Source organism: Gorilla gorilla, chromosome 2 (genome assembly GCF_029281585.2).
Source record: "Gorilla gorilla gorilla isolate KB3781 chromosome 2, NHGRI_mGorGor1-v2.1_pri, whole genome shotgun sequence".
NCBI classification, from domain to species: domain Eukaryota; kingdom Metazoa; phylum Chordata; class Mammalia; order Primates; family Hominidae; genus Gorilla; species Gorilla gorilla.
In genome coordinates this window covers 147,810,910-147,838,751 of record NC_086017.1, presented here as the reverse complement: position 1 = coordinate 147,838,751, position 27,842 = coordinate 147,810,910, and the positions used below count along the sequence as shown (strand labels likewise).

Sequence of the window (27,842 nt, the reverse complement as noted above, 5' to 3'; positions counted from 1 at the left end):
ATGATGAGTGTTATCTTACTGTGGTTTTGATTTGCATTTACCTAATTACTAATGATATTGAGCATCTTTTCACGTGCTTACTGGCCATTCGTGTATTTTCTTTGGAGAATGTCTATTCAATCTCTTTGCCCATTTGTGAATCAGGTTATTTGTTTTTATGTTGTTGAGTTGTAGAAGTTCTTCTGGATATTAATCTCTTATCACATGTATACTTGGCAAAGGTTTTCTCCTGTTCTGTGGGTTGACTTTTTACCCTGTTGGATTTGTTTCTTGATGCACAAAGTTTAAAATTTTTGTGAAGTCCAGTTTTCCTGTTTTTCTTTTGTTGTCTGTGCCGATGTTGTTCTGAGAAATCATTGCCAAACCTAATGCTGTGAAAGTTTTGTCTCATGTTTTTTCTGTAAGAGTTTTATAATTTTAGGTCATACATTTAGGTCTTTGATCCATTTGAGTTAACTTTTGTATTTAGTGTTAAATAAGGGTCCAGATTTGCATGTGGCTACCCAGTTTTTCCATTACTATGTGTTGAAACGACTGTCCTTTCCCCATTAATAGTCTTGGCAACTTTCTTGTAGATCATGTTACCATGCATGCAAGGGCTTATTTGTGGGCTCTCTTTTCTATTCCATTGGTCAATATATTTGTATGGCAGTGCCACACAGTTTTAATTACTGTAGTTTTGAGGTAAGTTTTGGAAGTAGGAAGTGTGAGTCTTCCAGCTTTGTTCTTCAAGATTCAGTATCTTGTTCCTGAAATTCAAGATTGTTTTGGCTATTTGGATCCCTTGAGATTCCATATAAATTTTAGGATGAGTTTTTCTATTTCTGCAAAAAATACTGTTGTTATTTTGAAAGGGATTGCATTGAATCTGTAGACTGCTTTTGGTAGTATTGATACATTTAAAAAGATTGTCTCCCAATCCGTAAACATGGGATGTGTTTTTACTTATTTGTGTCTTTAATTTCTTTCATCCATGTTTTCAGTGTACTACAAGTCTTTCACCTTGTTGGTTAAGTTATTCATTAACATTTCACTACTTTAGATGCTGTTATAAATGGAACCGTTTTTGTAATTTTTTTTCAGATTGTTCATTGTTAGTGTATAGAAATGCAACTGATTTTTTTTATGTGTGTTGACTTTGTATCCTGCTACTTGGCTTTATTTGTTTATTCTAAAGCTTTTATGTGTGAAATCTTCAGGGTTTTCTACATACAGGATTATGTTGTCTGAACAGAAACAATTTTACTTCTTTCCTTTCAATTTGGATGCTTTTATTTTAATTTCTTTTTCTTGCCTAATTGCTCTGATTAGGACTTCAGTACTATTTTAAATAGAAGTGGTAAAAGCAGGCATTCTTCTTATGTTCCTGATCTTAGATGAAGAGCTTTCAGTCTTTCAGAATTGAGTTTGATGTTTTCTGTGTGTTTTTCATATATCATCTTTATTATATTGAGAAAATTCCCTTATGTTGCTAGTTTGCTTAGTGTTCTTGTTATGCAGGGGTATTGAATTCTCTCATACCTTTTCTGCATTGAGATGATCATGTGATTTTATTTTCTTCATTCTGTTAATGTGGTATATTACATTGATTAGTTTTTGTATATTGAACCATCCTTGCGTTCCAGGAATAAATGCACTTGGTCATGGTGTATAATCCTTTTATATGCTCTGGATTCAGTTTGACAACTTTTTTGGGTTGTATTTTTCAGTGTTTTGTCAGCAAAGTTAAGAGCATGTACTCTGGACCCAGTCAGCTTGGGGTTGAATCTGTCATTTAGTAACTGTGCTACAGTGGGCCAACCACTCAATGCCACATTTTTATAATTTGTAAAATGGGGTTAAGAGTAGTTCCTACCCTTTTGGTGAGGATTAATTAGTAAATATGTGTATAGTGTTTAGAATAGTGGCTGGCACACAATAAATGTTATATAAATGGGTTAGTGTTAAAAAATTAGAAAAAACTGGAATTTTCATCTGAATTTCATATTTGAATTGATAAATTTTGGAGAAATCAAGTTAAGTTGCCCCATCCAAAAGAATGTAATGGCTGTCTATTGCTCAAAACTTTTAACAGATTTTAATACAATCAAATTTCCTTTTTTTCTGCATAGTACTCATTATTCTCAATTGCTAGTTCTTTTTTCTTTGCTTTGCTTTTCTTTTTTTTGAGATGGAGTTTTGCTCTTGTTGCCCAGGCTGGAGTGCAACAGCACGATCTCGGCTCACCGCAACTTCTGCCTCCTGGGTTCAAGCTATTCTCCTGCCTCAGCCTCCCGAGTAGCTGGGATTACAGACATACACCACCACACCTGGCAAATTTTGTATTTTTAGTAGAGACAGGGTTTCTCCATGTTCATCAGGCTGGTCTCAAACTCCTGACCTCAGGTGATTGCCTGCCTCAGCCTCCCAAAGTGCTGGGATTACAGGCGTGAACCACTGCGTCCAGCTGCTAGTTCTTAACTAGGGGCAGTGTCTCCCATCCTTATTTCCTCCGTGGGACATTTGGCAATGTGTGGAGACATTTTTGGTTGTCACAGTTTAGGAGGATGCTACTTTATCTAGTAGCATCAACAGGCTAGTCTCCACAACAAGTAGTTATCTGGCTAAAAATGTCAATAATGCCGAGGTTGAGAAACCCTGTTCTAGAGGTATTGTTTTTGTTGCCATTTTCAATGGACTTTATTTTAATTTCTGATTGGTTATTGCTATCGGAGGGAGATGTTAACAGATTTTTTCTGTTACCTTTTATCTGGCACTTGTGCTCAACTAAACTTACTAGAACTTGAGTCTAATAATTTGTAGATTCTGGTTGTTTTTCTTTGTCGATGATCTGGTCTCTTCCTTTCTAATTTTTATGTGTCTGTCTCTACCTCTCTTATAACATTGGCCAGAACCTTTACTATTTTATTAAACAGTAGCAGTGATAATAGGCGTCTTTGTAATGTTCTGAACTTTATGGAATGAGTTTCAAGTTTCTTAAGATGAAGTAACACCAAACAATATAGGAGGATGTCAGTCTTAGTTTATCCTGCCTGAGTATTATCACTTAAAATGTGTTCTTGAGGCAAAAATGCTTAACTTCATTGTTGATCAAAAAAATGCAATTTAAATCAGCAATGAAGTGATGTTTTGTATTTCCTAGTTATATTGAGAATTTTTCTACAAGTGCGTTAGCCCTTTTTCCTCTGTGAGTATATTTGTCTTTTAACAATTTTTCCTCCTCTCAGAATTGTATAAGTTATGACTTGCAGCTGTTATTTGTGGTATACTTTTAACTTGTTTGTTTTGATGTGAAAGGTTTTAATTTTTGTGAAAACACATTTACTTTTTTCCTTTGTGAAATCTTTTATTGCTTTTATGCACAAGAAGGCCTTAGCTCCTGAAACTTTCTTCTGAGACTTTCCTGTGATCTTTCTACTTTCTTCAGTGATGTTTTCCTGGTTGAACCAAGGGCACACTTATCCTTTTTCCTTCATTCTGAATCACTCACCTGACTTCAGGTGTTACCTCTTCCCCTGACATGCTAAAATTGTAGGTGATCATAAATATTATTCACTGTGTGTGTGCCTCCCCACCCCCTGCCTTGGTTTTCACAGAGCTTAGGATGTCATGGAAGTATCTCAGGGGCCGTTGGAGATATGGCACTGAGGTGTAGGCTTGATAATTTGGCAGGGTTCCAAGTTTCCTCCCCTTCTTAAGGTACGTTGAGCTCTTTTCTGTTGGTAGTCTACATATGATCATCTCTGTATAGGTGGTCTGCATAAGACTATTGGTTTATATCTTCTGCCGTGAGAGAGAGAAAGTTGGAAATATATACTGATCTAGCATGAGAAATTAGTTAGTAAATTAAAGTCAAGTTAGTAAATATTAAAGCCAAGATCAATTTTGCTACAAAATTTTACTACAAAAATATTTACTAACTTGTAAATATTTACTAACTTTTTAATATTTACAAGATTTTTAATATTTTAATATTTACAAGATAGTAAATATTTACAAGTTAGTAAATATTACAGCCAAGATCAGAGTCTGTTTCTGTTGAATCTAATCTACTTTACATGATTCTTTTTTTTTTTTTTTTTTTTTTTTTTTTTTTAATTTTTGGTGAGATAGGGTCTTGCTCTTTCACTGAGGCTGGAGTACAGTGACATAATCTTAGCTCACTGCAGCTTTGACTTCCCGGGCTCAAGCAGTCCTCCCACCTCAGCCTCTGAAGTATCAAGAGTTACAGGCAGGCACCACTACAGTGGGATAATTTTGTTTATTTTTTGTAGAGACGAGAGCTCACTGCATTGCCCATGCTGGTCTTGAACTCCTGGCTTCAAGAAATCCTCCTGCCTTGGCCTCCCAAAGTGCTAGGATTACAGGTGTGAGCCACAGTGCCCAGCACATGATACTTTAATATTATATCTCTGCATTGGATATTTCTGACAGAACGATCCATTGTCATCTTCCCTTTCTTCTAAAACTGAGCCCATTATCTTTACCCTTTATCCCTGTGGGGAGTGCTTTTCTCCCCAGTGCTGCATCTTCCTTGTTTTTTTTTTTTTTTTTTTTTTTAATTCTACCACCATTCTCTTGTGTGTATACTTTGAAATAAATCTCTCTTAATGGCACTTTTTTAGGCCACCGCATTCAGTTCAACTGCTCAGGGCTACCAGTTTATTTTTTCTTGAGCTCATTGTTGCTTACCTGCTGCTAGATTCATGATTAAGTCCCATAATATCTCCTCACAGTACTATCATAAGAGCTTTATACTTGTTTGCCTTATAGCTAGGCTGTAATCCCTCTGTCCTTTCCACCACTGTGCCTCAAATTAACATTTATATAGATAGCTTCATTAGACAAAATGAAATCTTAAGTTCCTTGGACTAACACTGAAGGCCTTTTACAATTTGGGTAGGCCCTGGGAGGTGTGTATATGTAGAGATAGGCATTTGTAACTTTTTAGCAGTGTGTTACTAACTAGTTATTTAGATCTATCCAGATTTTAAAAATCTTTCTTTTTTATTGCATATGTAATACTTGTAGTATGTATGGAGATGCAAAAGCCAAGAATAAAAGTTGCCCTTAATTTCACTGTTTAGAAATAATCATTAGTCAATCTTTAAAAATGACTATTTTCTTCGTATTTATTCTGTATATTTTGATAAGTTGATACATTTTATTTTTATATTGTTATTATGAATGGAATGTTTATTTCTATTATTATTTTTCCTGTCTCTCTCTCTTTTTTTTTTTCTTGACAGGGTCTCACGTTGTCACCCAGGCTGGAGTGCAGTTGCGCAACCATAGCTCACTGCAGCCTCGACTGCCTGGGCTTCAGCCATCCTCTCACCTCAGCCTCCAGAGTAGCCAGGGCTACAGGCACATGCCACCTTGCCTAACTAACTTTACAAAAATTTTTTTTGGCTGGGCGAGATGGCTCACGCCTGTAATCCCAGCACTTTGGGAGGCCTAGGTGGGTGGATCACGAGGTCAGGAGATTAAGACCATCCTGGCTGACACGGTGAAACCCCCTCTCTATTAAAAATACAAAAAATTAGCCAGGCTTGGTGGCATGTGCCTGTAGTCCCAGCTACTCAGGAGGCTGAGACAGGAGAATTGCTTGAACCTGGGAGGTGGAGATTGCAGTGAACTGAGATTGTGCCACTGCAGTCCAGCCCGGGTGACAGAGCGAGACTCTGTCTCAAATAAACAAAAAAATTCTTTTTTTTTTTTTGCTGCAGAAACGAGGTCTCACTATGTTGTCCAAGCTGCTCTCAAATTTCTGGGCTGAAGTAATCCTCCTGCCACATCCTCCCAAAGTGCTGGGATTACAGGCACAAGCCACCGCACTTGGCCTGTTATTTTATATTAGTTTTTTAAATATACAAACAAAAGTTACTCATTTTTCTGTATTTATTTCATTGGCTGCCCTATTGAAATATTTATTAAGTCAAACTGGACCCTTTCTTTTTTTTGTTTTTGTTTTTGTTTTTGTTTTTGTTTTTTGAGATGGAGTCTCACTCTTTCACCCAGGCTGGAGTACAGTGGCGCCATCTCCACTCACTGCAACCTCCGCCTCCCGGGTTCAAGCAGTTCTCATGCCTCAGCCTCCAGAGTAGCTGGGATTACGCACGTGCCACCATGCCCTACTAGTTTTTATGTTTTTAGTAGAGATGGGGTTTTGCCGTGTTGGCCAGGCTGGTTTTGAGCTTCTGACCTCAGGTGATCCGCCCACCTCAGCCTCCCAAAGTGAGATTACAGGCACAAACCACTGCCCCTGGCCTTTCAATTAACAACCCTTTCAATTAACAAACAAAATAGTGAATAGAATGTTTCAGGGAGGAAATAGTATAAACAAAGGCATGGAGGTCTGAACCATAAAGGTATTTGGGATGAACTACAAGTATATAATTTGATATTACAGAGATGTAAATTACAGTGTCAGAGAGAGATTGGAGGTGAGACTGGGGAGGACCCAGAACTTAAAATTTTTGCTTGCTATGCTTAGGAATTGGAATATTATCCTAGAAGTGGTAGAGAGTTATTTGAAAGATTTTAAATAGGGAGCTGGTGTGATTAAATATTTTAAATAAATCAGTCTGGCTCTAGGGTGGAGAATTGAATTGCGGCAAGCAAGAAGACTAGGAGACTTGAAATATTCAACAGGACAGCAGGGGCCTTTATTTATTAGGACAGTATAAGATTAGAGAGGAAGAGGAAGGGATGGATTTAACATACATTTTACAGGTAAAATTGTCAGGATATGGTAGAAGGAGAAGAAGGGTAGGTAGAAGGGGAAGTCGACTGATTTCAGGGTTTTTTATTTTCTAGCTTGGATGAGTGCATGATTTCATTACATAAAATGAGGAATTTGGATAAAACACATAATCTTAAAATTTAATTAGGTTCTTGTTTTGGAGGACAGAGAGGGTAGAGGACTGTTAGAAAAGAAGCTCAATTTCTGGGATGTCCTGACCAAGGTCACGGTGTTACATCTAAGAAAATTTTTACAGGAAGCAGTAGTAAAATTAGGATGTGAAATAAAGATGTTGGAGTCATCAGGTGCTTTGAAAATTAATGTTAACAACCTTTTTACTACCTAACATAACTAAAGGGTACATCACATTTCATCAGTAGAAGCAGTTTACTGGTGCTTGAGGAGCAAGGATTGGGGAGTGTTTGAGGAGTTTGGGAGAAGGGAATACTCCCCAAACCCAGGTGACTCAATGATTTCTGTTCTGGTTAACAACCATGGTCTAGTTGAAAAGACTAGGATAATGTGGAGATCTATGGGATTATTATCTTTTTGTTAATGGAAATTCAAAGCATATACAAAAGTAGATGGAATTCTATGAACCCCCTAGATACTTACTGTCCAGCTTCAATAGTTATCAACTCATGGCTCTACTATTATTTCATCTGTATACCACTCATTCTATATTTATTTGAAGCAAATCCCTGACAATCTGTCTTCATCTGTAAATACTGTAGTATATATCTATAAAAGATAAGAACTAAGAAGCACTATAAACATCAACAATACTTTCTTAATATCATACAATACTCTCTAGTGATTGTTTTTCCAAAGAGTATTTTCAATGGAGAATTGGGATTATAGTAAGGTTTTTTTTTCTTTATTAAATGAGAGGGAATGAAAAATGAGAAGGTAGAAGCAATGAATATAAACTGCCTTTCTTCAAAGGAAAACAAGGTGTATAGTGCCTAACATGTATACGAAATTACAGGCTATATGTTTTAAGTGATAAGGGATAGTTGGGTGGTTTGTAGACTTAGCAAAAGAGCTAGTAGGGAAATGAAATGTTGACATGGGGACTTGGGGAGCAAGAACAAGAAGAATATCTTTTTTTCCTTATTTTTTTTTTGAAGGAAAAATATTTTTGTTCTTCTTGGAGACCGAGTTTCGCTCTTGTTGCCCAGGCTGGAGTGCAATGGCACGATCTCGGCTCACAGCAACCTCTGCCTCCCGGGTTCAAGCGATTCTCCTGCCTCAGCCTCCCGAGTAGGTGGGATTACAGGCTAGCACTGCCATGCCCAGCTAATTTTGTATTTTTAGTAGAGACGGGGTTTCTCCATGTTAGTCAGGCTGGTCTCAAACTCCTGACCTCAGGTGATCGCCTGCCTGGGCCTCCCAAAGTGCTGGGATTACAGGCGTGAGTCACCATGCCCGGCCAGGAAAGATATTTTTATTTCATTTTTAAATAACCACAATATTTACTAATGGGATGTATGTTGGGCACTGCATGACTTCTCAGATCCTGGAATCATATTGAACACTATTACCTCATTTTCTGTGCCACAATTATTTATGCATGGTATTTATTTTTAAAAAAATAGGTTAAATTTAACTTGATTTAAGTTTTTTTAAAAATTGACGCAATTGTACCTATTTAGGTGTACATAGTGGTGTTGCAGTATACATAATGTATAATGATCAGATCAGAGTAATTAGCATGTGTATCATCTCAAACATTCATTATTTCTTTGTGTTGGGAACATTCAATGTTTTCTTCCTAGCTATTTGAAACTTTATTATTATTATATATTTTTTTGAGATGGGAGTCTCGCTCTGTTGCCCAGGCTGGAGTGCAGTGGCGTGATCTCGGCTCACTGCAACCTCCACCTCCTGGGTCCCAGTTCAAGCGATTCTCCTGACTCAGCCTCCCGAGTAGCTGGGATTACAGGCATGCACCACCATGCCCAGCTACTTTTTGTATTTTTACTGGAGACGGAGTTTCACCATGTTGGCCAGGCTGGTCTTGAACTCCTGACCTCGTGATCTGCCCGCCTCGGCCTCTCAAAGTGCTGGGATTACAGGTGTTATGAAACTATATTATTTTTAACTACTGTCATCCTATAGTGCTATGGAACACTAGAGATTATTCCTCCTGCCTGGCTGTAATTTTATATCCTTTAAAAAATCTATCCCACAAGGATACCTTATTTTCTGAGATAGTATTGAAGGATAAAGAGTGATTGAGGGAGAGATAAAAAGTTGAACCGATAATTCATAACTAATGACTTAATTATTTTTGGATGAACTTTGGAGAGTATTGAGGTTGTCCCTAGGATGGGTTCTCAATATTAGTAAAACTTTGAAATAGTTGTTGAAGAGAATCAGAAAGGGAGCCACGGACAAATATAAAGATTGCTTAGTGGGATTAAGATTCCACCTGAGCCAGGCGTGGTGGCTCATGCCTGTAATCCCAGCACTTTGGGAGGTGGAAGCAGGAGGATTGCTTGAGCCTACGAGGAATGTTTGTGAGAAAGTGGTTTAGGTAGTCATTCATTTGTAGATTGACTAAGGAAATGAGATGAAGAAGAGACACGTAGACAGTGAAAGGAGTAAGCCCTAGACTGTGTGTATGAAACTGAGGAGCAGATGCTATGGTAGTGTAAGCATGAGAAAGCTGTGAATGTTGGAAGATTAGGTCATATTGGTTAAAGTGTCGGGCTGTGGAGTGTAGCACATGAAGTAGGTCTTTGGAATTGAAAATGTCTAGGAATCTTGAGACTTGGGTTTTCAGTGGACATTGCCTGTGGTTGTGGGACATATGGTAGGGCAGGGCAGAAATAAGACTAAGATGCAGATACCTTCAGTGAATGTGAGGAGCAGTGGTAGGTGGTCAGAAAGTGAGTAGATGGCACTGATAAGGAAGATTAAAGGGTGGTATATATGTCGAATGGAGGAGAGAAAATGGTTTGGGAGAGACACTATGGGTAACTAAGAGAACTCAGAGTGTGGGAGACTATTTCTCTGAGTTTTCAGCTATGTTCCAGATAGTTGAGATATTTCTGTAAACAGATGTCCAAGACCTTGGGTTTACCCATAAAGCTTAATATTTTCATGTGCAAATTAAAATAAAGCAGTTACTTGCTATGAACAGCATAGACAGTAAATTTTCTAGGATACTTTTAAAGAAAAGATTTATTACTTCATCCAGTAACATTTGAAATGCTGAGATCTAGAAGTATGGAAGAAGAGGAAGAGTGATGTGATGGAGGTGAAATGGAGATGGAGAGTGGTATGAGCAGAGGCAGTTGGGGCTGAAGTCAATGAAACTTACCATTTTACCTAGAATAGAGCATGGAGGAAGGAGTAGTTGGGGAAGAAAGGAAGCAGGTTTAGCACCAGGAAACCTACCTCTCACATGTTCAGGCATTTCACCCAATTCTGTCAAACCACAGTTCTCGCATAAAGATACCCCTTATAGCTGTTTTTGGGGTGCAGAGGTAGAAGGTGTATCTCTGAGCAGTGAAATCAGGGGAGTATAATTTAGGTTTGCCATTCAATATGCTTAAGTGTTTTGGGACTTAAAAAGCAAAATATCAATTGTCCCAGATAACTACATACAGAATCACTCATACACTATTTAGCCAGTAGAGGTGTTGCTGTTTCTCTGGAGAGCCTGATGTTTAATAAGAGTACATGACAGGCCAGGCGTGGTGATTCACACCTGTATTCCCGGCACTTCGGGAGGTCGAGGTAGGAGGATTGCTTGAATTCAGCAGTTTGACACCAGCCTGGGCAATATGGCGAAACCCAAACCCTGTGTCTCTACCAAAAATACAAAAAATTAGCTGGGCGTGGTGGCAAGTGCCTATAGTCCCAGCTACTGGGGAGGCTGAGGTAGGAGGATGGCTTGAGCCCGCGAAGGGGAGGTTCCAGTATGCTGAGATCTGCCAGCACACTCCAGCCTGGTGACAGAGTGAAACCCTGTCTCAAAAAATAAAAGTAGAGTACATGACAGAAATACTGCATGTTTGTAGGAATTGAGATGTAAGAAATGAGTCTAGTAAACTGTTAATTCCACATAACAGCCTGCATTAAATCTGATCATTGTGTTATGCTATACTAACCTACATCAATAATCATATCCCAGAATTTTGTACTTAGTATAACAGTTTTTGCATCCTCACTAATTCCGTGGATTTTTTATATCTCATTGATGAGAGTGAGCTTGTCAGTGGGAAACACTAGAGAAATAAAGAGGAGAAACCTGATCAGAGGCATCCCTGGAGTATATTTAATCAAGATGATTGCCTTGGGCAGCTGGCAGGCATGGTGCTCCAGTGAGCAGTGATAAAAGTGTATGGTTATGATTATTCTGAGACTTTTATACTTCACTTAACTTGTTCTTCCCCTAATTTTACAGTCTGTGGGATTCTGAAAAACCTTCTGTTGGGGGAATACTCCAGTTCTTGAACCATCCTCAAAGTTTTTCGCCACCTAGAAATTAATTTTCTTATAGTGGTGAAGCATAATATTTAATAGTAAATATGCTACTGTGTAGTAACTACCACAGTTTCATATTATAAAAGTACATTGTCATAACGTAGCCTACACTAAGTTATTGGTGTGGTTTACTGTGTCCTTCAGGTTTGTGATAAGCAAATGCTCACAACATGATTATGGTCTGTACAAATTTAGCCAAAATTGAAATGGGTGTAATATTAAAAAAATTAAGTATCGAACTTTGTTGTGCAAAATTGATGATTCTTTGAAAATTATTGTTTACGAATCACATAATTTTAAGGTTGGTAGGTCTAGTAAATTGTAAACTGTCTATACCTTTGCTACACGGTCATATTAAGTAAACAAACATCTTTCCTCAGTTGTCAAGAATATCATTCAGGCTTGGCGCAGTGGCTCATACCTATAATCCCAGCACTTTGGGAGGCTGAGGCAGGTGGATCGCTTGAGCTCAGGAGTTTGAGACCAGCTTGGGCAACATGGCAAAACCCTATCTCTACAAAAAACACAAAAATTAGCCAGGTGTGGTGGTGTGTGCCTGTACTCCCAGCTACTTGGGAGGCAGAAGTGGGAGGATTGCTTGAGCCTAGGAGGCAGAGGTTGCAGTGAGCTGAGATTGCACTGTTGCACTCCAGCCTGGACAACAGAGCCAGTCTCTTTCTCAAAACAAACGAAAAGAATAGTTGTTCTACTCCAGCCTCCTGCCTTGGTCATTACACTTGCATGTCCCTCAAGTCTTAGCTGAAGTGTCACCTCCTTAGAAATATAAGACCATCCTTTTGAAGTAATTTATCACCTCATAGAATTTCTCATCTGAAACTCTCATGTTTATCTCTTTATTGTCTGATTCTATGAACTAGAAATAGCAACTTCTTAAATACAGGAATTTCATCTAATTTATTAACCATTGTTTGTAGCTAATTAGAATAGTGCCTAGCATAGAGGAGTTGCTTCGTAAACATTTCTTAAAATGATCTTGAATAAATAATTTCAAAACAATGCTTTTATAGAATAGAGAGATGTCATATTTGTGATTTGTGTCCCCCGAATAGATACGTTGAAATCTTAATTCCTATACCTATGAATGCAACCTTATTTGGAAGTAGAATATTTGCAGATGTAATCAAGTTAACACAAGCTCATAGGCATTTAGCGTGGGCCCTAATCCAATATGACTGGTGTCCTTATAAGAAGAGAAGACAGACACAGGGAAGAGAATACAGTGTGATGACACAGAGGTACACAGAGGGAAGATGGCCATGTGAAGATGGAGGCAGAGATTAGATTTAATGCTCCAACAAACCAAGGAACATCTGGGGTTACCAGAAGCTGGAACAAGTCCAGGGAGGATCCTCCCCTAGAGGTTTCAGGGAGAGCATGGCCCTGCCAACACCTTGATTGTGGACTTCTAGCTTCCAGAACTGTGAGAATAAATTTCTGTTGTTCAAAGCCATCCAGCTTTTTGTATGTTACAGCAGCCCTAGGAAACTAATACAAGGGAAGAGCCTTGGAATTGCAAAGTATAAGAATAAAAGATAAAGGGAGAAATTATTCCCATACAAAATTATCTGGTTTTTATCAGACAGTTTCTTTTTTTGTCCATCAAGGGTTGCTTGAAATTGTGGGCCGGTTGCAGTGGCTCTCGCTTGTGATCCCAGCATGTTGGGAGGCCGAGGCGGGTGCATCACTTGGGAGTTTGAGACCAGCCTGACCAACATGGTGAAACCCCGTCTCCACTAAAAATATAAAAATTAGCTGGGAGTGGTGGTACATGTCTGTAATCCCAGCTACTTGGGAGTCTGAGGCAGGAGAATTGCATGAACCCAGGAGGCGGAGGTTGCAGTGAGCCAAGATCGCGCTGCTGTACTCCAGTCTGGGTGACAGAGCAAGACTGTCTCAAAAAAAAAAAAAAAAGAAATTCTGTCTGTTACACAGTACGTGTTCCATAGAGTTCCATCGAACTCTATGGGATATGCAAATAGTTTTAAGTGCAGTTTATTTGTAATGAGTAGTTATAATTTTTGATCTTCAAGAGATAGACACCATATTGACTAGGAGTAGGGAGGGGGAACTTACATAGCACTAATGCCGAGCTTTTGTAAGTGTGTTACTAAGAGTAAAGAAATGTTTTGAACCTTGGGGAGAAAGTTGGAAGGTCATTTGGTAAAGTACCTCACCTCTTTTTCTTCATGTCCTTAGATCTTTTATTGAGTTGTATTTTAGTGTAGAGTTGGGAGTTAGTTTGGGTTCTATTCCTTCTCTCCTGAAATAATGTCATACTTTAATAAAGTTGCAAAAATAGCACAGAGGTTTTCAACCCTGTACCCCTCACCTAGCTTCCCCAACTGCCAATATCTTACATAACCATAGTAGTTGTCAAGAAATCACTGATATGATACTATTAATTAAAATGTAGAACTTACTCAAATGTCATCAGTTGTCCTACTAAAGTCCTCTTTCTGGTGCGTGATCCAGTGTATGATCACACGAGTTTAGTTTTTATGCCTCTCCTGTAATCAGGGACAGTTCCTTAGCCTTATTGTTTCATGACCTTGACACTTTTGAAGAATACTGGGCAGTTATTTTGCAGAATATCCTGCAGTTTGGGTTTATCTGATTATACTTGTGATTAAATTCAGGTTATGCATTTTTGGCAAGAATGCTAAAGAAATATAGTTGTGTCCTTTGTTTATCCTATTAGGAGGCCCCTATTATATGTCTCACTATTAGCAGTGTTAACTGTAATCAGTTGGTTATGGAGGGGTCTGCTGGATTTCTTCACTATAACGTTACCATTTTCCTCTTTATAATTAGTTTCCTCTGGGGAGATACTTTGATATTCTGCGTAAGTTCTTTTAATACGTTTTTTAAAAAAAGGATTTCCTGGAGTTACTGTACTTTTGCCCATTAGTATTCATTATTGATTCCCATCTGAAAAAATATTGTGATGTTCCTCAAATGGTGATTTTCGTATTTCTGTCATTTTGTTTATATTTATTTATTCTACTTGAAGAAGAGTCTTTCTCTTCTCCCCCAATTTTCATTCAACTTTGTATCTGTAAAAACTCTTAGACAGCCCTTCTATTCATTATGTTAGGATCCATTACAGTTTCATATTTATATGAAAATCATGAGGTTTTTCCTAATTATAGCAGTGTTCAAGATGTGGAAGATCTTTCAGATTTTCAGATAAAATGTTATTTAATGGGGCCGGGTGCAGTGGCTCACGCCTGTAATCCCAGCACTTTGGGAGGCCAAGGCGGGCGGATCACCTGAGGTCAGGAGTTGGAGACTAGCCTGGCCAACATGGCAAAACCTCGTCTCTACTAAAAATACAAAAATTAGCCGGGCATGTTGGGGCGGGCGCCTGTAATCCCAACTACTCGGGAGGCTGAGGCAGGAGAATTGCTTGAACCCAGGAGGCACAGGTTGCAGCAAGCCAAAATCGCGCCACTGTACTCCAACCTGGGTGGCAGAGCAAGACTTTGTCTAAAAAAAAAAACAACAAAACAGGCCAGGTGCGGTGGCTCACACCTGTAATCCCAGTACTTTGGGAGGCTGAGGTGGGCAGTTCGCCTGAAGTCAGGAGTTGGAGACCAGCCTGACCAACATGGCAAAACCCTGTCTCTACTAAAAATACAAACATTAGCCGGGCATGGTGGCGGGCCCCTGTAATCCCAACTACTCAGGAGGCTGAGGCAGGAGAATTGCTTGAACTTGGGAGGTGGAGGTTGCAGTGAGCCGAGCTTGCGCCATTGCACTCCAGCCTGGGCGATAGAGCGAGACTCCGTCTCAAAAAAAAAAAAAAAAAAGTTATCTAATGGTGGAACAGTAGTTTTGAGAAGAACTCACAAATAGCTCTCTTTGGATTTAAAGTAACCACACAAAATTAGATACTTTATTTTCCAATAAACAATATTTGTTCGAAATTTTTTGTTATAAAATAACTTTTCCTAAATGAATCAACAAAATAATGAACCACCACAACTTGTTATCTTTTATTTGATTTGGACCTCATTTTAAAACATTCATTTAGCCATAGAATTTATTAAGAACTCATTTCTTCTGGATTGTGGTCCCAGAGAATTTTTCACTGCATCATCAAACTCAATAGGTACATATTCTTTCTTCAAAAACTTAACAGGTTTTTGTGAGTGATTTTTGTAGTAATTATGTGGAAAGGAGGTTGATTAGATAAGGCCTTTAAGCTTGAGTTATAAATTGTGGGAGAAATTTTAGTGTTTATGGGAAGTTTCATTTAGTGGGTTTAATATATATATGTATACTTTTTCACACACATACATAGTTTAAAGGAAATTGAAAATAGAAAGATTGGTCTTCAGTGATGCTTTCTTTACCATATTAAAAACACCATGTGTATTTTTGTTAAATGTTGTAATTTCTTCTTATGGCTGTGGTAGTGCCAATGTTTGTTTATATGAACGCTTGAAATGATTTCTGTATGAAAATCATGGGGTTATACAAACTTACTTATTTTGGTAAGGTTTTGTTGTATTTATAAAAGACAATTTTGTCATAAGTACTGTTAGTTAATTCTTTTAGGATCTCTTTAATAGTAGATGTTTATTTTCTTAAGCCAGAGGACATTTTTGGAATATTTTTATTGTTCTTTATGTACAGCCACTAAACTAGTGATATGCTTTTCCTAATGAAGCTATTAGTTGTCACACAATTCTTATTTGTATGAGTATGTAGATTGATTTGTAAAATATTTAAAAGCATGTAATTTTTAGCTGGAGAGAGGTTGAGTGATAGTGGTTATTTGAATTTGGGGAAAATTGTAGTTTTTAAAAAATCATAATAATTTACTTTCCTTTTTTCTTTTTGGTGACAGGGTCTTGCTCTGTCATCCAGGCTGGAAGGTAGTGACCCAATCATGGCTCACTGCATCCTTGACCTCCTCGCCTCAAGTGACCCTCCCACTTCAGCTTCTGGAATAGAGTAGCTGGGACTCCAAGGCCTTTTTTTTTTTTTTTCCTTTTTTCTTTTTTTGAGATGGGGGTCTTACTTATGTTGCCCAGACTCACTTTTCTTATAATATGCATGGGAACATAAATTCTTGTAATTTTGACAGAAAGGTATGTGTGTGTGTGAGCATTCTCTCATATATTTAGTGCAGGGTGATTTAGGATAAGGCAAGTTAATTGTCTTGAGGTTCATTTTTACTTGTTAGCTGTTTTAAAGACTGTGACATTTTAAATGCTGCTTAAATTTAGAGCAATCCAATCAATAACATACATTTATTTATTTATTTAGAGATGGACGGAGTCTCCCTCTGTTGCCCAGGCTGGAGTTCAATGGCGTGATCCCAGCTCACTGCAGCCTCCGCCTCGTGGGTTCAAGTAATTCTCCCACCTCAGCTTCCCGAGTAGTTAGGATTACGGGCGCATGCCACCATGCCCAGTTAATTTTGTATTTTTAGCAGAGACGGGTTTTCACCATGTTGGCCAGGCTAGTCTTGAATTCCTGACCTCAGGTGATCTGTCCGCCTAGGCCTCCCAAAGTGCTGGGATTTCAGGCATGAGCTACTGCACCCAGCCATGTTTTTTTGTTTTTTAAAAGAAAGCTGCTAACTTTGATTAGTTTGCTAACTCTAAGAGCTTTCCTTGTTTTTAACTTTGTGTACTCTCCTTAAAAATAAGTATATCCATAAACACATATACACACACATATTTTTAATTCAACAACTGTTTACTAGGTTTCAAGCATTAAGAATATAGAAGTGAGGTTGGACGTGGTGGCTCATGCCTGTAATCCCAGCACTTTGGGAGGCTGAGGCAGGCAGATCACCTGAGGTCAGGAGTTTGAGACCAGCCTGACAAATATGGTGAAACCCTTTCTCTACTAAAAATACAAAAAATTAGCCAGGTGTGGTGGTGGGTAATTGTAATCCCAGCTACTTGGGAGGCTGAGGCAGGAGAATCGCTTGAATCTGGGAGGCGGAGATTACAGTGAGCTGAGATCTGAGATCGCGCCATTGCACTCCAGCTTGGGCAACAAGAGCAAAACTCTGTCTCAAAAAAAAAAAAAAAAAATGCAGCCTGGGTAACAAAGTGAGACCCTGTTTCTACAAAAAGTTTTTAAAAAATTAGCCAGGCATAGTGGCGTGTACTTAGTCCCAGCTACTTGGGAGGCTGAGGCCAGGATCACTTGGGTCCAGGACTTGGAGGCTGTGGCCAGGATCACTTGGGCCCAGGAGTTGGAGGCTGCAGGGAGCTATGAATTGCTCCACTGCACTCTAACCTGGGCTACAAAGCAAGACCTCCCATCTTAAAAAAAAAAAAAAAAAAAAAAAAATGTGTTCACACATATATAGAAGTGAACAAAAAGGACAAACAATACCTTCCCTCATGAAACTTACATTCCTTTATGCTTTTGTCTTCCTCCTGTAGCTATGAATTAATATTCATTCTAGAGTTCCAGGTACTCTTCCAGTCACTTACCACAATAACTGTATGCTATATGGGTTCTTTTTTTATTCCAGTTTGATGTATGAGAATACTTAGGCATAGTGAGTTACAAAGCTAGAAAGTAGAATACCTGGTATAAGAACTCAGGTAATTGAGCCCCAGAACCGAAACTCTTAAATTACTCTTACATTTCTTTTGATTTTAAGGTTTATGTTACCAAGATATTTTAAAAATAGTCTTTTACAGTACAACATTCAGAGAGAAAGAGCAGAATAATGATCTAACCTGCTGTTGCCAGTGAACTTCATCACTATCCCATTAAGCACATCATTCAGTTTTGGCTTAAAATATCCTTCTGTCTGCTTAATGTTTGAGAGTTTCTAGGCTGATATTTTCAAAAGATTTATTACTCCTCTCTTTCTTGAGTCTTAATGTTTCCTACTTATTTATCTTTTCGTGTGAATTGCTGTGCAACTTGGAAAATCCAATTTTATTTTTGGCATTCTTTTTGTTCACTAAAAGAGCTACAAAATCTGTCTCACAGGCTAAATTTTACTGGGAAAAGAGTTTGGAACTTTATTTTCTTGATTGCTACTTAAACCTTTATACTACAGAGAATTTAAGTATACAGTAGGCTGTCAAATATCATTTTGTTATAATGTTGATGAGGGAAAGAAAAATAGATTGCTTGCTGGGGCCGTTGTTTGGAGTTTGCACATTTTCCCCATGTCTGTGTGGATTTCTTTTCTTTGGGTACTCTGGTTTTCTCCCACATACCAGATATGTGCATGTGCCTGTTAATTGACATGTCTAAATTGTCCTAGTATGAGTCGTTTAGGTATGTATGTGAGTGCCCTGTGTGATGGAATGGTGACCTGTCCAGGGTTTGTTCTACCTTGCTCCCTGAGCTGCTGGGATAGGCTCTGGCCACCTGCGATTCTGAGCTGGGATAATTGGGTAAATAATTATCTGACTTGTTAAAATTAATCTTTCTTAAATATATGTAAAGCTTAACATTTATTTTAGTGTTTAATATTTTAAATGTTTTGGTGTTTGTTTAGAAGTTTGCTGATTTTTTTGTGACCAGAAGTATGCTGTAGGAACTTAACTATTGTTTATATCAGTTAGCCTATGCTAAAATTGGTTTTGTTACGTGTCATTTTGCTTTAACTCTTAGTTTCCAAGAACCTATGGTTGACGTTAAGACTTAGTATATATTCATGTATGTTATATTCGATAAGAAGTTTTCCGTTAATATACTTAATTTGATATAAACATGAGTAAAATAGTTAAATTCCATTAAAAATAGTAAATGAGTCTATCTCTTCTATGTAGATGGAGTACCACTTACAGAAACTGTTGAAAAGTGGCTTCACAAATAACATCATTGTCATAATTATAATTTTTGATTTGCTTAGCAAATCATGTGGCACCCCACTACCACCACCTGCGTTGTATGTCTGTGTGTGTATACATTGCTAAGAGATTCTTTTCTTTTCTTTTTTTTTTTTGAGACAGAGTTTCTTTCTTGGTGCCCAGGCTGGAGAGCAATGGCATGGTCTCGGCTCACTGCAATCTCTGCCTTCTGGGTTCAAGTGATTCTCCTGCCTCAGCCTCTCGAGTAGCTGGGATTACAGGCGCGTACCACCATGGCTGGCTAATTTTTGTATTTTTAGTAGAGATGGGGTTTCACCATGTTGGCCAGTCTGGTCTTGAACTCCTGACCTCAGGTGATACACCTGCCTCAGCTTCCCAAAGTGCTGGGATTACAGGCGTGAGCCATGGTTCCTGGCCTCTGGATTTCTTACATTACAGTTTTATTGTTTTTCTTATATAGATTCTATGTATTTTGTTGGATTTACACCTAAGAATTTAATTCATTGATACGAATGCAAATGATACTGTTTTTCATTTAAAATTATATTTGTTCATCGTCTACAGCAAAGTGATTGACTTTTATGTATTAGCCTTGTATCTTGAAACCTTGCTATAATAGCTTATTAGTTCCAAGAGTTGTTTTATTATTTTGCCTTTGTCAGTTCTTTCAGATTTTCTATATAGACAGTTTTGTCATCTGGAAATAAAGTTTTATTTCTTCTTTCCCAAGCTATGTACCTTTTGTTTATTTTCTTTCTCTTGTCGCATTAGCCAGGATTTCCAGTATGATGTGAAAAAGGAGTGGTTGAGAATAGCATCCTAACTTTTTTCCTGGTTTAACCGGAAAAGCTTTGAGTTTCTCTCCATTACATGTGATGTTAGCTGCAGCGTTTGGAGATATTCTTTATCGAGTTGAGAATGTTCCCCTATATTTCTCATTTACTGAGAGTATTTATTATGAATGGGTGTTGGATTTTGTCAAGTGCTTTTCCTTTGTCTTTTGGTATGATCATGTAGTTTTTCTTTTTTGGCTCTTGATATGATGTATTATATTAATTGATTTTTGAATGTTGAACCAGCCTTGCATGACTGAGATAAATCCCACTTGGTCTTCATGTAAAATTCTTTTTACACATTGTGTGTTTTGATTTGCTGATGTTTCTGTTGAGGATTTTCACATATATGTTTATTAGAGATATTGATGTGTAATTTTCTTGTAGTGTTTTTGTGTAGTTTGGTGTTACAGAAATGCCTCACAGAATGAATTCAAAAGTAGTTCCTTCTTGTCTCTTTTTTGGAAGATTGATGTTAATTCTTTTTAAACCATGTTTGGTATAATTAAGCAGTAAGGCCATCTGGTCCTGGGCTTTTCTTCCTGGGGAGATTTTTGATAACTGATTCAGTGTCTCGTTATAGTTCTTTTCACATTTTTTGTGTTTTTTGAGCCAGTTTTGACGATTTGTGCATTTCTAGGAATTTGTCCATTTAATATGTTACTAAATTTGTGGGCATATGTTGTTTACCGTATTCTTTTCCCCCTTCTCTCTTTTTTTCAAAAGTCATTTTATTTAAAGATATGTCAATTTTTTTTACCTTTTCCAACAACAAACTTGTGGTTTTATTGATTGTATTGTTTTTCTAATCTCAATATAGTTTATCTGTGCACTAATTATTTCTTCAGTTTGCTGCCTTTGGGCTTATTTTGCCCTTTGTATTTTTTTTTCTTCAGTTGTAGAATTAGGTCATTTATTTGAGCTTTTTTTTTTTTTTCTCCCTAAAAGCTTGATTTTTACAACTGTATTTTCCTCTGAGCACTGCTTTTGCTGCATCCCATACATTTTGATATATTGTGTTTTTGTTTCATTTATCTCAAAGTATTCTAATTTCTCTGGTTTTAAAAAAAAATTTTGAGATTCTGTTGTTAAGGGTGTATAACTTTATGATTTTTTTATATCTTTGTAATGAAATGAATTGGGGACCCCCCCATTATATGGTGCCCTGGTTTTTTGTTTGTTTGTTTGTTTGTTTTGGGGGCTGAAACAGGGTCTCTGTCACCCCAGGCTGGAGTGTAGTGACCCAGTCATGGCTCACTGTAGCCTCAACCTCCTAGGCTCAAGTGATCCTCCTATCTCAGCCTCTCGAATAGAGTAGCTGGAACCACAGGTGTGTGCCACCACACCTGGTTAGTTTTAAAATTTTGTTTTTTCCTTTTTAAAATTTTTTTTATGTTTATTTATTTATTATTTTTTGAAACAAGGTCTCACTCTGTCACCGAGACTGGAGTGCAGTGGTACGATCTTGGCTCACTGCAACCTCCGCCTCCTGGGTTCAAGTGATTCTCTTGCCTCAGCCTCCTGAGTAGCTGGGACTTCAGGTGCCTGCCACCATGCCTGGCTAATTTTTTTTTTTTTTTTAAGTAGAGACAGGGTTTCACCATGTTGGCCAGTCTGGTCTTAAACTCTTGACCTCAAGTGATTCGCCCGCCTCAGCCTCCCAAAGTGCTGGGATTATAAGCGTGGGCTACTGTGCCTGGCCAGTTTTTAAATTTTTTTGTAGAGATGGAGTCTCTCTATATTCTTCCTGGGCTGGTCTCGAACTCCTGGCCCTCACCAGTGATCCTCTTGCCTTGGCCTGTAATATCTGTGCCCCTGCACCCCCCGCCTTTTTTTTTTTTTTTTTTGATATGGAGACTTTTGCTCTGTTGTCCAGGTTGGAGTGCAGTGGCGCAATCTTAGCTCACTGCAACCTCTGCCTTCCGAGTTCAAGTGATTGTCCTGTCCCAGCCTCCCAAGTAGCTGGGATTGCAGGCACCTGCCACCACACCTGGCCAATTTTTGTATTTTTAGTGGAGATGGGGTTTCACCATGATGGCCAGGGTGATCTGGAGCTCCTGACCTCAAGTGATCCACCTGCCTCAGCCTCCAAAGTGCTGGGATTACAGGCGTGAGCCACCATGTCTGAACTCCCTTTAGCATTTCTTGTAGGGCATGTCTAGGGACAAATTCCTTCTGCTGTTATTTTTCTATGAATGTCTTAATTTCTCCCTTGAGGGATAGTTTTACTAGTTATATAGTTCTTTTTTGATGGTTTTTCTTTCAGCACTTTAGTTATGTCATCCTACTGCCTTTTTTACTTCAATGATCACATTTTTTAATTTTTATTTTGGGGCGGGGGGGTACTTTCTGGCCGAAACTGGAAAGCCTGATGGACAAATTCAAACATTAACATTAAAAAAATGGACATTTTGAATATTAAAATGTTTTCACTCTGGGAATCATCCTTTCACCTCCCCCATGCCCTGTTTGATTTTACTGACTGTTAAAAGCTATAGTCATCTGTTTATTTAGTGATTTCCCCCCCTCCCAAACTACTTTTGCCAAGACTGTCTTTATTGTCCTGTGTGGACACTGACATTTTTCATCTTGGTGGTCAAACCAGTAACCTGATAGATTTACCTAAAGAATTGGCACCCAAAAGAGGGAAAAACCCTCTGTGGGTATTTGCAGATAGGTTCTTTACTGAAGTATTTTTGCAATAAATAGCCTGGTCATTTGCAGCTCGGCCTTAGTCTTCATCTTCTGCTTGCACAGAGCTCAAAGATCAATTATAGGTGCAAGCCTATGCTTCTCTCAGGCCTCCTCTGACCATGCTTTTAGCCTTGGGCATGCGTGTAGCACCTTGAATTCCCCAGAATATGTGGGAGTCTTTGAAAGCCCTTAGTCCGTAACATATTTTCCTCCTTAGACTCTTTATTCTGAGGCTTTACATATTGCTGCTTGTCTTGTATGCTGTCTCTTACCCCAGAGAGCTTATGTGTAGTATATATATTTAAATCCTTTCAACAGATGCCAGCTGGGAATCTCTTCAAAATGCACAGCTATCATTTTTGAGAAGGAGGTTGGTATTGCTCCCACAGGTACCAGCAAGTTGCACCAAGAGTTTGATCTGCTGTCCGCATTGACACTGTTGAGTTGGGGAATGGGCGATGGTAGGCAAGTAAGCAAAAGACGCTATAGTGCCTTCTCACCAAATTTTGCAGCTTCTTTCTTTGTTAAGCACCCCTCTCTTTGTAAGTTTTATTAGATTCAGGAATTCTGTAAAAGTTGATTTCAGTTTTTGTCAACCCAAGTGTTGTTTCACTGGAGAGGCTTATTCTTAAAGTTTTCTACTCATCGATTTCCCATGGTATGACTCCTTTCATTTTTTTGAAAGATTATCACTTGGTGTGTAATTCAGGGTTGACTTTTTTTTTCCCCCCTGTCAGTACTTTTAAGATGTTACTCCATTGTCTTTGAACTTACATAGTTTCCATTAGGAAGACTGATACTGATCTTTGTCTTTCTGTATGTATGTATCCTATTTCTTTAGCTTCCTTTTGAATTTTCCCTTTAACTGTGGTTTTTAGCAGTTTGTGTATTTTGATGTATTCTGCTTGGGAATTCTCTGATCTTACATCTGTTTTGATATCTTACATGATTTTTTGAACATTCTTCCCCATTATATCTCTTCAAATATTTGTTCTGCCTTGTACTTTGTCTTTCTGTCTGGAATTCTAACTATACCTGTGTTATTCCATTTGATACTGTATAATGGCCTAGTGTGGACTGTTAGGTCCCACTACCCCTGCTTTTGAAAAATATGAGACTTCATGTTTTTTAGAGCCATTGTAGGTTCACAGCAAATTTGAAGGAAAAGTAAAGAGTGTTTGCTTATATTCTCTGTCCCTACACTTGCACAGCCTACCGTACTATCAACATTCTGCACGAGAGAACATTTTTTATCAGCTGATCAACCTATATTGACAAGTCACTATCACCCCAAGTTGCTACTTTAAATTAGGGTTGACTCTTGCTGTTGGTGTCTTGCTGTTTTTGGACTCCTGCTGTTTTTACAAATCTGTAATGACACATCCATCATACATGTTTCACTGCCCTAAAAATCTTCTGTGATCTGCCTGTTCATCCCTTCCACCCACTAAATCCTTGGTAACCACCGATTCTTTTACTGGCTCCATAGTTTTTCCTTTTCCAAAATGTCATATGGTTGGAATCATGCAGTATGTATCCTTTTCAGATTGGCTTCTTTTAATATGTATTTAAGGTTCTTTCATGCCTTTTCAAGGCTCTCAAGCTAATTTTAATGCCAAATAATATTTCATTGTGAGGATGTGCGTAGTTTATTTATTCATTTACTTAGTGAGAACATCTTAGTTGCTTCCAAGTTTTGGCAGTTATGAATAAAACTGCTACAAACATCTGTGGACATTGGTTTTCTGCTCATTTGGGTAAATGCCAAGTAGTGTGATCACTGGTAATGGTGTGGATTGATTGTAGTTTATGAATTTTGTCATCCTCATTTTATTTTAAAATAATTTCTTTTTTTTAATTGACAGGATTGCCTTTGAGGTTATTGTAAAAGTTTTGAGTTGTACAGCACTTGATTATTTTGCTGCATTGTGAAAGGACCTCTCCAGCAATGATTACTTCAGAATTACCAGTGTTACAGTAAGTATTGTAATTTTCTTTTTTTTTATATTTTTAAGGAAAATTTTGGACAACTTATTTCTTTATCAAAATGCTCTCTTTGATGATACATTTCAAATATGTTCTTTGATATTGGGACAGTATGTTTGCAGTGTAAGTAGTAGTAGGGTGTGTAATTACCATATCCATTCATGGCTTTTGCTATTGAACTGTCAACATGTTTTCTGATATTCAACAAAAAAGATGTTAATGTTGTATATCAGGAGTCAGCAAACTGTGGCCCATGGGCCAAATATGGCATGTTGTCTCTTTTTGCAAAATAAAATTTTGGATGAGAGCCATACTCATTCCTTTACATGCTGTTTATGACTACTTTGTATTACAAGTTGTGACAGTGATAGTATTGCGTGGAAAGCCTAAAATATTTAGTCTGGCCGTTTACAAAAAATAGTTTGGTGTCACCTATCTTATACCATACTCTTTCTCTACCCCTTCTCTACCCCCTCCCTGCTCACTTCCAGCTCTTTTATTATGATTCTTTCTTTTTCCTTAGATTGAGATTGTTGAGGTGTTCCGGCTACCAGAAGAAATCTAAGGGATACACCAGTTGACATTTTTGATGGCATCCCATTAGATTTGTTGGAGTTAAGGACAGATTTAGAATTGGGACTTACTTTTATTTTTATTTTCTTTTGAGATGGAATTTTCCACTGTTGCCCATGCTGGAATGCAGTGGTGCGATCTCGGCTCACTGCTACCTCTGCCTTCCAGGTTCAAGCGATTCTCCTGCCTCGACCTCCTGAGTAGCTGGGATTATAGGCACGTGCCACCATGCCCGGCTAATTTTTGTATTTTTAGTAGAGACGGGTTTCACTATGTTGGCCAGGCTGGTCTCGAACTCCTGACCTCAGGTGGTCTGCCTGCCTCAGCCTCCCAAAGTGCCGGGATTACATGCATGAGTCACTGTGCCTGGCCAGATTTAGAATTGGGACTTATTCTGGGAAATGTGATCACAGGAATGGCAGATATTATTCCTTTCATAGCTTTTATCATGATGCAAGTCGGGAATCTGCATACTTTGATTCTGTATAACAATGGTTTAGATATAATAAAAGTGATGAGCACTTTAAGCAGTTATTTATATATTATTACTACTCAGTTCATTTACATACCTTATTTTCAAGAGAGAACCTCTGATTGATCTCTTGGCCTTCTTTTTTTCCCTTCCAGCATTCTAAGACACAGAGCTATCCAAATTTCTTTAAACCGCTTGAAAAACCATCAGTACTGTCCTCCTGTCCTTTCCCCGACATATGGGAGATAAAATTTATTTCTGCCTACTTATTTCTTTTTTACCCCTGTACCTGAGCATGATATCATATATATAAATATATGAACATATATAAATATGGTATAAATACCATATTTATATGATATTTAAGTTTGGAGGGCCCCTTATAGTATTTTCTTTCTTTTCTTTGTACTTACACACTTCTGCCCTTACCTGGCCAAGCCACTATCTATTTAAGTCTTAGCTCAGGTCTTATGCCTCCAGAAAAGTACTTAATGTAACATTTTATAATTGTCTCTTATTTTTTCTGACCCATCTCCTAAACTGCATTGTGTGCCTTATTTTTGTATGTCCTGCTGCTAGGACACTGTTGGGTATTAGGCAGGCCTTTAATAGCTCTTTGATAAAATATGAAACAGAGGTTATATTTAAATTGAAGTTGTATTACATGAATTTGTATTGACATTATATATAATATATCATGCTTTGTGAGTGAATTTTTTTCAAAAGAATGTAAATCTGTAATATATCTGTGGCTGCTGGACAGTGGTGATCTGGGCGCTGGGTAAATGAGCTCTGGTTTAGATCTGTCAGCCGAAGACGGTACTCTTGGTTAAATTGAGATGTCCAATTTTGGTTTTAAAATGTAGACACTATAAAGACCACTCTAGTGATTATCCTTATTATTTCTTGGCTTACTTAGATATTGTAATTGCTGATGGATTTGTCACCTTAGTGCTATTTACTATTAAGCATTGTCAAAACATTATCATTTACTACATTTTATATTCCGGGAAGCCTACTAGGTTCTGGGTAGATATAACATGTAGAGCAGACTTGTTGCAATGAAGCTTGTAAAGTTAGATATAAATCAAATAATCACAAATACATAGTTCTAAACTATCATTGGTGCTGTGAAGGAAAAGTAGGAGGTATTATGAGAATTTTAACACATGCCTTTGTTTAGTCTACTTTTCTAAGGAAGAGACAGTTGAACTGAGGTCTGAAGTGGGGTTTAGGAGAAGAAGAAGGGAGCAGGCTATTAGGCCCAGACTGAGATTATGTCATGCAAGGACCCTGAGATATGTTTGAAGGCCTGAAATAAAGCCTCCCCCCACCCCTTTTTTTTCTCTAGCACTGGGGATGGAGAGTGACATGAGATAAACTGTGAGTAGGGAGGAACAATATCATATTAGTACCTGCTAAGTCATGTTCAGAATTATGTTTTTTTCTCTTCACTATGTGTATTATTCCATTTTCACACTGCTATACAGAACTACCTGGAACTGGGTAATTTATAAAGAAAAGAGATTTAGTTGGCTCATGGCATGGCTGGGGAGGCCTCAGGAAACTTACAGTCATGGCAGAAGGTGAAGGGGAAGCAAGCACCTTCTTCACAAGACAGCAGGAGAGAGAGAAGGGGAGTGGAAGGAAGTACCACACTTTTAAACCATCAGATCTCGTGAGAACTCACTATCACAACAACAGCATAGAGGAAACTGCTCCCGTGATCCAGTCACCTCCCACCAGGTCCCTCCCTTGACAGGTGGGGATTACAATTCGAGATGAGATTTGGTGAGGACACAGAGCCAAACCATATCAGCATGATAGAGATATAATAAGCTATATACTTTGAAAGTTACTTAGTGCAGTATAGTATTAGATGGGAAAGGCCAACACTAGAAACAAGGAGACCTATCAGGAGAAGGATGTTGCAGTATCTAGGGAAAAGATGATAAACTAGTCACCCTGGAGATAGAAAGAGGTAGACAGAATTTAGAGAGTTCTAGGGAGCAAAATCATTTTTTAAACAAGATTTGATCTTACTCTTCCATTTATGTCTAGTAGTGTTATAAATGTGAACATTAGGCATTTGCAGGAGTTTTGAAGAGCAATTGGTCAAAGTTTGAATTTCCATACCCCTTGACCTGTCATTTTCACTGCATATATCCTAAAGAGAAACTTGATTATGTAATAAGATTTATTTATGTACAAGAACA

The 27,842-nt window shown here is 38.1% G+C and overlaps 1 protein-coding gene across 3 annotated transcripts in view; it reads left to right on the top strand.

Moving 5' to 3' along the window:
• The window catches only part of STAG1 (STAG1 cohesin complex component), a 413,034-nt gene that overhangs the window by 96,635 nt on the left and 288,557 nt on the right, over positions 1-27,842 (top strand). For all 3 annotated transcript variants that reach the window (XM_055382952.2, XM_055382953.2, XM_055382954.2), the window contains one exon: positions 24,461-24,572. In XM_055382952.2, the coding sequence (XP_055238927.2) occupies positions 24,544-24,572 (29 nt within the window). In that variant the 5' untranslated portion in view covers positions 24,461-24,543. The remainder of the gene's footprint in view (positions 1-24,460; positions 24,573-27,842) is intronic.